This window comes from Lytechinus pictus, chromosome 3, assembly GCF_037042905.1.
Source record: "Lytechinus pictus isolate F3 Inbred chromosome 3, Lp3.0, whole genome shotgun sequence".
Taxonomy (NCBI): domain Eukaryota; kingdom Metazoa; phylum Echinodermata; class Echinoidea; order Temnopleuroida; family Toxopneustidae; genus Lytechinus; species Lytechinus pictus.
Genome location: NC_087247.1, coordinates 22,998,060 through 23,009,620, shown reverse-complemented (window position 1 = coordinate 23,009,620; position 11,561 = coordinate 22,998,060). Strand labels below are relative to the sequence as shown.

Sequence of the window (11,561 nt, the reverse complement as noted above, 5' to 3'; positions counted from 1 at the left end):
TGCCCGACCCAACGTGATAACCAGATGTGATGGCACAAGAATAAAGTGGCATTGATGGACCAGTACGAGCAAGCAGAGCTGAACTGCATTACCGAGCACCCTGGCTTTGAAGGCGTTTGTCTCAATCAATCCGTGGGTTTTAGATACTGCATACTTGGGGTATCGTCAGCACTACGGTGACAGGGCACGGCATGATGCATCAATCTGTGGGTTTTAGATACTGCATACTTGGGGTATCGTCAGCACTACGGTGACAGGGCACGGCATGATGCATCAATCCGTGGGTTTTAGATACTGCATACTTGGGGTATCGTCAGCACTACGGTGACAGGGCACGGCATGATGCATCAATCCGTGGGTTTTAGATACTGCATACTTGGGGTATCGTCAGCACTATGGTGACAGGGCACGGCATGATGCATCAATCTGTGGGTTTTAGATACTGCATACTTGGGGTATCGTCAGCACTATGGTGACAGGGCACGGCATGATGCATCAATCCGTGGGTTTTAGATACTGCATACTTGGGGTATCGTCAGCACTATGGTGACAGGGCACGGCATGATGCATCAATCTGTGGGTTTTAGATACTGCATACTTGGGGTATCGTCAGCACTATGGTGACAGGGCACGGCATGATGCATCAATCCGTGGGTTTTAGATACTGCATACTTGGGGTATCGTCAGCACTACGGTGACAGGGCACGGCATGATGCATCAATCTGTGAGTTTTAGATACTGCATACTTGGGGTATCGTCAGCACTATGGTGACAGGGCACGGCATGATGCATCAATCTGTGGGTTTTAGATACTGCATACTTGGGGTATCGTCAGCACTATGGTGACAGGGCACGGCATGATGCAACTGAAAATGAGTGGAACAAGCCAAGTCAGAGATAAATAAAATGGCAGTAGAAGAAATTAACAGCTGTGCCTCGAATATACACGGAGGAGCAAGTGAGACTACTCATAGAAAATGAGGGATAGCCCCCCCTTCATTCCAGAAACATTACCCGATCATTTGAGAATTTTGCTAGTTTTCACAAAACATCGGGTAAATTGGACACGACCTTTCAGAAATTTAGGGGGCTCTTATCTCGAATAGTCAGGTTGAGTGCCCCACCCGACGTGATAACCTGATGTGATGGCACAAGAATAAAGTGGCATTGATGGACCAGTACGAGCAAGCAGAGCAGAACTGCATCACTGAGCACCCTGGCTTTGAAGGTGTTTGTCTCAATCAATTCGTGGGTTTTAGATACTGCATACTTGGGGTATCGTCAACAGTATGGTGACAGGGCACGGCATGATGCAACTGAAAATGAGTGGAACAAGCCAAGTCAGAGATAAATAAAATGGCAGTAGAAGAAATTAACAGCTGTGCCTCGAATATACACGGAGGAGCAAGTGAGACTACTCATAGAAAATGAGGGATAGGGCCCCCTTCATTCCCGAAAGGTCGGGTCCAGTTTACCCGATCATTTGAGAATTTTGCTGCAGTTTTCACAAAACATCGGGTAAATTGGACACGACCTTTCAGAAATTTAGGGGGCTCTTTTCTCGAATGGTGGGGAAAACTGGATCTGATGTTTCAGGAATTTAGGGGACCCTTTTCTCGATTGGTCGGGTTTCGCGAGTGCCCCACCCGAAGTGATAACTTGATGTGATGGCACAAGAATAAAGTGGCATTGATGGACCAGTACGAGCAAGCAGAGGGGAACTGCATCACTGAGCACCCTGGCTTTGAAGGTGTTTGTCTCAATCAATCTGTGGGTTTTAGATACTGCATACTTGGGGTATCGTCAGCACTATGGTGACAGGGCACGGCATGATGCAACTGAAAATGAGTGGAACAAGCCAAGTCAGAGATAAACAAAATGGCAGTAGAAGAATTAACAGCTGTGCCTCGAATATACACGGAGGAGCAAGTGAGACTACTCATAGAAAATGAGGGATAGCCCCCCCTTCATTCCCGAAAGGTCGGGTCCAGTTTACCCGATCGTTTGAGAATTTTGCTGCAGTTTTCACAAAACATCGGGTAAATTGGACACAACCTTTCAGAAATTTAGGGGGCCCTTTTCTGGAATGGTTGGGTAAACTGGACCGGATGATTCAGGAATTTAGAGGACCCTTTTCTCGATTGGTACGAGCAAGCAGAGCTGAACTGCATTACCGAGCACCCTGGCTTTGAAGGCGTTTGTCTCAATCAATCTGTGGGTTTTAGATACTGCCTACTTGGGGTATCGTCAACAGTATGGTGACAAGGCACGGCATGATGCAACTGAAAATGAGTATTTATTTCATATATTTTCTGTAATCAAATATTGGAAAAGAAGGATACAAATTTATTTAAATATACATGATTTTTTTCCCAACTCAAATGTCCAAAACTGTATCATATTTTATATAATTTCAAATTATCATAGGGACAATGTTATAATGAGCTATACAGTGCGTCCCACAAAAAAACCGAAACCGAGATTTAGCGATGACTTATCATAACTTAATCATAAATACAAAAGACAAATGACCTATCAATGTAAAGCTTAGAATCTCCTCTTTCATCTGATATTACTTAGATTAATCCTCATTCATGCATGAGTGAGCAAAAACAATTTGAAGAAAGGATACCAAAAACTCATTTGGCAGGGGGTATCTGAATTTCAAAAAGAAAATCACATGCCTAAAAAGTTAAATATCTGCTCTTTTATTTGATACCTTAATCACAAAAAAATGGTTGAGAAGTAAAAAAGTTATGTTCCCTCGAAACAAACTGGTTTCCCACAGAAGCTATCGCACAGTTAACAAAAGACTTAATGCATGGCTGATCGTCAACAAAACGGAGTGTTGAGTGAGTTTGAACGCTAGCCTGTAAAACCTCTTCATTTTATGAAATTATTGAAATTCAAGCCTTATTTCAAATAAGCAGAACTTTGTTATTTCTTTACCATTTTCTGTAATTGAGGTATCAAATTAAAGAGCAGATATTGAACTTTTTAATAATGTGGTTTTCGTTTTGAAACCCAGATACAGCCCGCCAAATGACTTTTTGGTATCCCCTCTTCAAATTGTTTTTGCTCACTCATGCGTGAATGAGAAATAATCTAAGTAATTCCAGATGAAAGAGGAGATTCTAAGCTTTACAATGGTAGGTCATTTGTCTATTGTATTTGTGATTAAGTTATGATAAATCATTGATAAATCTCGGTTTTGTTTTTTGTGGGACCCACTGTATATATTTTTTAAATGGTCATTTCCCTTTTGCAGTTTGAATTTTCTTTTTTTTTAACTACAACCCCCCTCCTCCTTACTTATGAATCACCTGAAATACATGTAGTAGTCAGTAGGATCTAAAGGAAATTTTTATGATGTACATTTGGCAATCATGTGATGTGCTGTATCTAATTTACTATTTTTCATTTTTATTTTTTGTAGGAAACACAGGTACATGTATGTTGGATATCGATAGCTTGCAAGACGATGTCGGGGATTCCATGGAAGATCTGTGCATGTCTCCCTACCATCCTGTGAGGTGACTCGAATTCCAACAAGTTTCCCATCTGATGTTTACAGAGGCTTTGAGGATGCATAGACTTTTTTTCTTCCAATGTTGATATCTTGGAAGGCGCCTCTATGATTTGATTTGTATCATTATATTTCAGGGAAAATAGCTAGCGAAGTTTTCCTGAAAACAACCCAGCTCAACATGGAATGGGAAGCTGTGCATAGCAAAGTAATGAATGAAAGGAACAAGGTTTCAAGACTTTACAGTGATCAACAGAAATCAGCAAGATTTTTGTCCTCCATCACTTGTAAAATAATCCTCATGAGCTGCAGACCTATTTTTCAAACAAAAAATATCAGCTCACAGATAAATCTTCATCAATGGGTTTACTCAAGTTACATTTATTGGAGAAGTTTGAGGTGAAGAGTAAAGGGCAGACCAAATTTTGAAGGGGAAGTCTATATAGGGCTGTCTGCACCAGCCCGAGTTTTCAAATTAGCGCGCTATCGTACACATCGTAACGTACACATGTAAATATCAACCTGTACCTGCACGCTATTATTATTTGTCTGAGATTGGTATTATTATTTGTCTGAGAATTTTTTTACCATATTAGCGGTAACTTGAGGAAGGATGTCTCATTGGACAGAAGAGGAAACAGCCATCCTAATTGACATATGGAGGGAGGATTCAATATTTGATGAAATAGCCTGCAAAAACACAAGGAGTAAGAAGGTGTATGAACAATTGGCCCAACGTCTGAGCAGCTTGGGGGTGAACAAGACTGAGAAACAAATAAAGTACGAGATAAAAAACTTGAAAATCAGAGTTAAAAAAAAACGAGAGATATTTTGCGTACGAGTGGAGAGGCGTCGGTACCGAAGGGAAAGTACTACAATTTGATAGCAGAGATTCTGGGAGGAACACCAAGTGTTGATCCTCCAAGGGGATCAGTTTTGGAGTCATCAGAGACAGAGCCGGTTCCACACAACGTTAGATCTACTGCTGATGACAGCGCAATAGATGTAGATCTAGGCCTAGATGACCGATACCAAGAAAAGTTGGGGGCATATATGAGCCAGAATTAAGCGACGATTCTACACACGATATAGATCTAGATGATCATGACGTAGGCCAAGAACCCCATGGTAAGTTATTTTTTCTGAAATTCTGTGCAAATTCTGTGAAATCCACTGCCAAACACGGTTCTTTGTGCGAGGTTAATATACTAACCTCGCACTAGTGTGAGTACACTAGGATTACTTTTCACAACTACAACCTTGCTGCCTGATCTGCAATGAGCTTTAACATGCAAAGCAATGAATGTGGATTTTCCATAGCTACAGCTTACAGGGCTCTTTTGCGGCGCTAAAAAAAAAAACTCAAGTTTTCAGTTGGCAGATACAACTTCATTTAGCAGGATAGGCCCTAGTATTTAATTTTTGATTATTTGTGTCACAAACCCACAACAAAGTATGTTATAATGCACCCAGTCTCAGCCAGTATCCATCACAAACTCTAAAATCACTCATGAACAATGCCTTATTATTATATTTTGTAGTAGGGCCTAGGGGAACATTGGTAATGCCTGTATCCAGGATAGGTTGCTGGTAAATTATACTATTTACTCTTCTTCATAATTTCAGAACCTGTTGATGATGCAGATACAAATGATGGAGGAAATGCAGAACAAAAACAGCCACCAGCTGCCCGTTTGGTTTTGTCAGAAGAAGAGAATGGTTGGTGTTTCTTAAAAATAATTTCTCCACAATTAATCTACACTATTTATGGCTGTTTGCTAAACATATATTTGAATGTTAATTTTAATCACTATGAAATTAACCACCCAAACAGCTACTTCTAGGGTGGAAGCTAAAAACTGATAGCACATTCACCTGTGATCAGAATGTGCATTGTATTTATAATTACTCCCAATGTATTGTTATTGCAAATTGTCCAGATTGAGAACATTTTTGGTAATTTTTAAATAGTAGTTTCAAAGATGATTTGTGGCTAGGCCTATATTCTTTATTTTTTCGGGGGGGGGGGGGGTAAAGTAGAGATGTCTTGGGATAAATAGATGAATTGAGCTACGGTACTCTGGTTTATGTGAGTTGTTGAATTGTGATCACAATCTGCTTTAAACACTGCTATGAATACTGGTATAACGTGATGTAGACTAGACTACTTTCTGTAGCAAAGTTTTTATTTATTTTTTCTTATTAGGTGGTCTGTCATGAATATGACAGATCACCTTTTATATTCGTCAGAATTTTCTTTATTTATTTTTTATTGCCAAATTTTGTTCCCACTTTACTAAAAAATCGGGCACGTTCATTTTCTTGATTTTCATGTCATGTATGGACATCATTATGGACATGTCCAACGAAGCTTTTCAAGGTCATCAAATCATGATGACGTCATCTAGGCGCCATTTTGTAAAATTAAATAATTGATCATATCATCGCAACAAATCATAAAAAATCATCCATATTTGCATCATATCACGTTCAGGTGACAGGTCATCAGGACATGCCATCAGAGGTCATGACGCGCACATCAAAATTTTAAAATTCCCCAAATCGACTGTGGTCAAGTTTGGGTACGTTTCAGGTCATTAGCATTTCAACAATTTGCGCACGCACAGGTATGCGTGCGCGTTCTTGCACCTACCATCGGTATGCATCTTTGAGTCATCATTTATTTTATGTCTGTCCATTGTCCATCATCTTCTGATTAATTTGATACCTCACTAAGCCTCTTACGACCAATAATACGGGAATGCACGTCCATTCAAATTTGCATTACTCACGCGTGCAAACTCGCAAAATAAGTAAATGGGCAAAAATATGCCTATATAAAATTTACTGTAGCTCAGAAAGGACGGGGACCCCCAATTTTTCCTCACTCTTGAATAAATTCAATATCTCATTTAGAGATTTTGTAATGACGTCAAAATTACATTCGAATTAAAAAAAAAATTCTGCAATACGTCAATGTATTTATTAATATTTGGCTGTATCTTCGTTATTAGTGGTCGGTTTTTCTCCTAAATTTTGATATGATGTAGTCGAAAAAATTATCTACAAATAACGTGTGAATAATTGTCACTTTCAACCACAGCATCAATGTGTTATGACTTGTTTAAGTTTTTGCAAATTTTTTCTGGACCTAATTTTTGAGAAATCTTTTAAGGAAATTTTTTATTTATCAATTGTACGGTCTTGCTGAAAATTTCAAGCCCAATTGTTTTGCAGTTTTTTATGTAGGACATTTTTTGGAATTTTGCCAGAAATTTTTTAGGGGTAATTTTAACATTGTAAAATATAATTTATGTATTTTTTAGTAAACGCTGCAATATTGAAACGCTCTTGGATTGCAAAATTTCATTTCGGACATTTTGCGGAATTTCCCAGATTTTTTTTCTATTCTGTCATTTTTAAACATTGTGCAAATTGGTTAATTACACATTTTTTCCGAAATTTTAAAGGAAAATCGCCGGTATTTGAATCTTTTACATGACTTTTTTCATTAAAAATCATCAACAAAGAATTTTCAAGTAAATGTGAAAGTCATACACAATAAATGGATCGTGAAAATTCTTGACAGAAAATTTTATGTAAAATGTTTAGAAAATGCGGAAATTTCGCTAACTTTTACAAATGAACTTTCTACACAATTTTTTATAAAAAACATCACCGATATCTTTGAAGTGAATGCTGTGACATTGTAGCATTGTGAAACTTCTCAATAAAAATTATTGAAATTTAGCATAAATTTTGAATAAGAATATTTAAGATATTTTTTTCTCAAAAAGTATCACCTATGAATTTTCAGGTCAAATTCTGTGAAATTAATACCCACTGACATTGTGAAAATTCTTGGTTGAAACTTAATTAAAATCTAGAAAAAAATTGCGGACAGTACAAAGAATTTTTAAAAAGATTTTGCATAAAAAACAACTGCCCAGTAAAAATAAGCTGCTGTGAAAATTAAGGCGCCTTTCATTGTGCCATTTTAGGAAAGCCAATTTCGGTAAAATCTTCTGAAATTTTTGAGAAGTTTTATAATCATCACAATTGTCATCAACACATTAATAATCACTTTAGTCATGGTCAAAAAGGCTCTATTTGATTCGTGTGGTGATTTTGGTTCTCAGAGGAATGTACAGCATAAGGGCCCTTCAAAGGACATTAATAACATTAAAGCAATGATCAAATTGCTTCTTGAATGTGGTGACAGGGCTCCCACGTTTGTTGCCCGGGATTTGAATAGGCTTCCACCTGTGAGCTTTGATAGTTTGGATGTGTCTGCCTTACTTGGTAGACTCCAAAAGTTAGAGGGAGAGATGTCAGCTCTGAAACAATCTGTGTTGTGTCAGGCAAAAGTTTCAGAAGATCTGCAGCTAGTTGCTTCAGAAATGGATTTGCGAGTGTCTTCGTTCAGTGCAGCACCAAAAGCTCAATCCACGTCTACGAAGTCTGATGTTCCTGATGTACCGGTGGCTAATATACCGGTGCCACAAGAAGCCCAAATAGATGATTCTTGGAGCCAGGTAGTACAACGACGTGGTGGGAGGCGTAGAGCTTCATCTGATGAGTCCGTCAACAGGCTAACCACAAACGTTCAGGTGACGAAACAGCCGAAAAAAGAAGCCCGGTATAGTGGGGACTGCCTCTGTTGGGGGAATACTGGCAGTCAAGACCAAACAGGTTAATGTGTTTGCCACAAGATTCGACCCTGAGCTGGATTCCTCCACTCTACAGGGATATCTCCGTGAGAAGATAAACGATTCTGTTACGTGTCGAAAAATAGTTAAAGAGAATGCCCATTTTTCCTCATTTCATATCACTGCCTTATGCAATGATGTGAATGACATGTATGCGCCTCTTATCTGGCCAGATGGTATTTTTGTCAGGAGGTATTTTGAACCTCGAAAGCAGAGACCTGGCGGGCATGATGCAGGGTCCTCTGGGCCTGGCAGAGAGAACTGAAACAGACCTAGCTAGGTTTTTGCTTTTTTTGCTACTTTTTTTTCCTCAGATCCAAATTCAAAGTTATCAGTTATAATTGTCGGGGACTGCGTCTTGGGCAGAGTACTGCTGACAAAAGCCGCCGTTTTATCATTGAATATCTTTTCAATGAAGATGCAGATATTATATGTCTTCAAGAAACCTGGCTAGCTAAGCAAGATTTAAATAGAATTAACTCTCTACATCCTTCATATCATGGCATTGGGGAATCTACCACAGATCTTAGAAATGGTTTTGTCCAAGGTCAAATACCTGGAGGAGTTGCTATCCTTTGGAATACTAGATATGAACACCTAATAAGTGAAATCAGATTTAATACTGGTTGGGCTGTAGGTATTGAAATTACTACAGATGATTAAAAAATTGTTATTATTAATGTATACACCCCTTTTATACACAAAAAAAAAATCCTGTGATTTTACTTTTTATATTTTCTCCCCTGGGGCGAAACTACAAAGCTAAAGGAAAGAGAAATTCATAGACATCAGGGGATATACAAGCTGTTTTGTGTCAACTGGAGCATGGAGTCACTATTCGGCAGGTGTCAGAACGCACTGGGATCCCTAAATATCCACCCTGTACGACATAAAAACTCAAAAATACAAACATGAACGACGTAGAGGACAGTGCCATACTGGAAAGTATTCAACGAGGCATATACTCGGGTTGCGACTATGGACAAAGCGGGAAGTGGTTTTCGTTGCTGCGGATTATGGTCCCTAAATCCCGACATCTTCACATCCGAGGATTTTGTAGATGATTAGCACGATTTGATTCTCTTGATCTCTCTGTGCCAAAGTCATTTAAGCCACCATTTTTTTAAACTTTCAATCAACTCTCAACACTCTTCTGAACAATTATCATTAACTCCAGAAGATGCCAACAGTGAAAAAGCACAGTATAATAGAATATTATTATGTCATAGAGAGGCTTTATCATGTGATAAGAAATGAATCTCTCACTATTCCCAGTTTTAAGTGCAAAAAAGCACTTGAAGATGATCAAAATGTAGAGCAATCCAAATTATCATACAAGTATATCCTAAATGAAAAAGCAGATTCACTACTGACTATAAAACATGCTCGTGGATTCCTTTATGAATCAAAATCAATGAAACTTTGCATCATCTAGTAATTGCTGGGGATGGAGCCACCATTCGTTTACAACTCAATGTCAAAAGAGAGTATGGGGAGACACTTGATTGGATCATTCCATAGATGGGTGATTGGCAGTTTTCAGGAAGTTTTTATGAAAGCCTTTGGGGATTTTGGCATGAAGGATGTGGCAACACTAACTCAGAAACAATCCACAATTTACATGGATTCAGTTCAACCTATTCAAGAAGAGTTTGTGTCAGCAAATGTTAGAGAAATATGAAAACTTCAGGTTTTGGAATAGGTTTTTGTTGAAAGATTGTTTTTCTTACATCAAACTTTGGATAGCGAGAAGAACAGGGGACTGGAAGTTAAGATTATCAGTCAAAAAGCATTTTGTGGACAAGATTTTATACTGATGCATCAAAAAGACAGTTGGCAAAACAAAAAAAAGGTTAGTGTTTTCCTTTTGTAGTGCAAATTTTTTACTAATGCTATTTTTACCAGTGTTTGGTTTAGAAAATATATGTATTATAGGTCTAATGTGAAAAAAAGAAAAAACAGTCAATGGTCCCACTATTCTATGCCTGTGATTGTCAAAATTATTTGTATTTGATACCTTGTCGCTTGAGTGAGTTACATAGTCTCCCTGACTATATTTTTGATCATTTCAAAAGAGGGGCGTTTGTCTCAAGAAGGAAACATGACATTGACCGCACATAGGATAACCAATGACTGAGTAAAAACAGCGAAAGTACTTTCTCCGAGGGGGTCAAAGACGGTAAGCCAGTTTAACACAGGTGACAAGACGCAAATCACTATGCTATGTACCATATCAGCTGCAGGTGGCTTCCTCCGCCCGACACTGGTGTTCGCTTCAGAGAGAATGCATGACGGATATCTTGGTCGCTCTAAGAATGGATGGATGGACTCAGAGGTTTTTTACTGTTTCGTAAAAAAACCTCTTTGTGCCATTCATCCAGACAAGGGGTGTGCAGAGACCGGTCCTCCTAATAGTGGATGGCCATATCAGCCACGTATCCCTGGAAGTTGCAGAACTGTGTCGGCAGGAGGGGTTCATCATGTACTGCCACATATTACAACCATGCGATCTGTCCATCTTTAGGCCCCTTAAGGTGGCACGGGGCAAGGCCCAGCGAGCCTACATGCAGAGAAATCTAGGCCAATTCATTCAAAAATACACCTTCGCAGAGGCATTCAGGCCCGTTTGGGAAGAAATCTCAACTAAACCTCACCTCGCCCAAAATGGATTCAGAGCCCCCGGTCTATACCAATTCAACAAATCCTACAACAAGGATAAGTTGGAACAACTGCTCTGTTCCAAGCCCAGGCTGAACAGCCAAACACGAGTGACATCCCCAGTGCTGGTGGAGATGGACCAAATCTACAGCCATAACCCCAGCTCAAGCCAAAGCCACAGATTGTCCTAACTGCCAGTGGGGATGCAGGCCCATCACAAGGGCTTTGTCCCCACGATCAAGCCTTTGTATCACCTGCTCTTGAGGCCAAACTAACTTTCCCCAAAATCATGAAGAAAAAAAACTCCAAGAAAAAGAAAACAACTCCCCACATGCCTAAGTAGTAATGCCTTCATTCAATACAAGAAAAACCAACAACTGAAAGATGAGGAAGAAGAAAAGAAGTGAAAAAGGAAGAGAGAGAGTGTGTCTAGAAAGAAGAAGGAAAAATCAACAAAAACAAATGCCCCGAGTGTGAAGGGGAATATGAAAACAACCAAAAAAACTGGTTAGGATGTGACTTTTGCCAACTTTGGTATCACATTGTCTGTACTGATATGGAAAATATGACCAATGAGGAAATAGCAGCCACTGAATTTAAGTGCCATCATTGCCAATAGATTGATTGTCAATAGATTCCCAAGTTATCTTTTTTTCTGATTTTTTTTT

At 39.1% G+C, this 11,561-nt stretch overlaps 1 protein-coding gene across 1 annotated transcript; it reads left to right on the top strand.

Annotated features, from left to right (window-relative positions):
- Positions 1 to 3,063, top strand: LOC135153414 (uncharacterized). Its single transcript, XM_064095928.1, has 2 exons — positions 1 to 132; positions 806 to 3,063. Exons 1-2 carry the CDS (start codon positions 55 to 57, stop codon positions 899 to 901), a joined length of 174 nt encoding a protein of 57 aa, XP_063951998.1. The 5' UTR covers positions 1 to 54; the 3' UTR covers positions 902 to 3,063.
- The last annotated feature ends 8,498 nt before the right edge of the window (positions 3,064 to 11,561 follow it).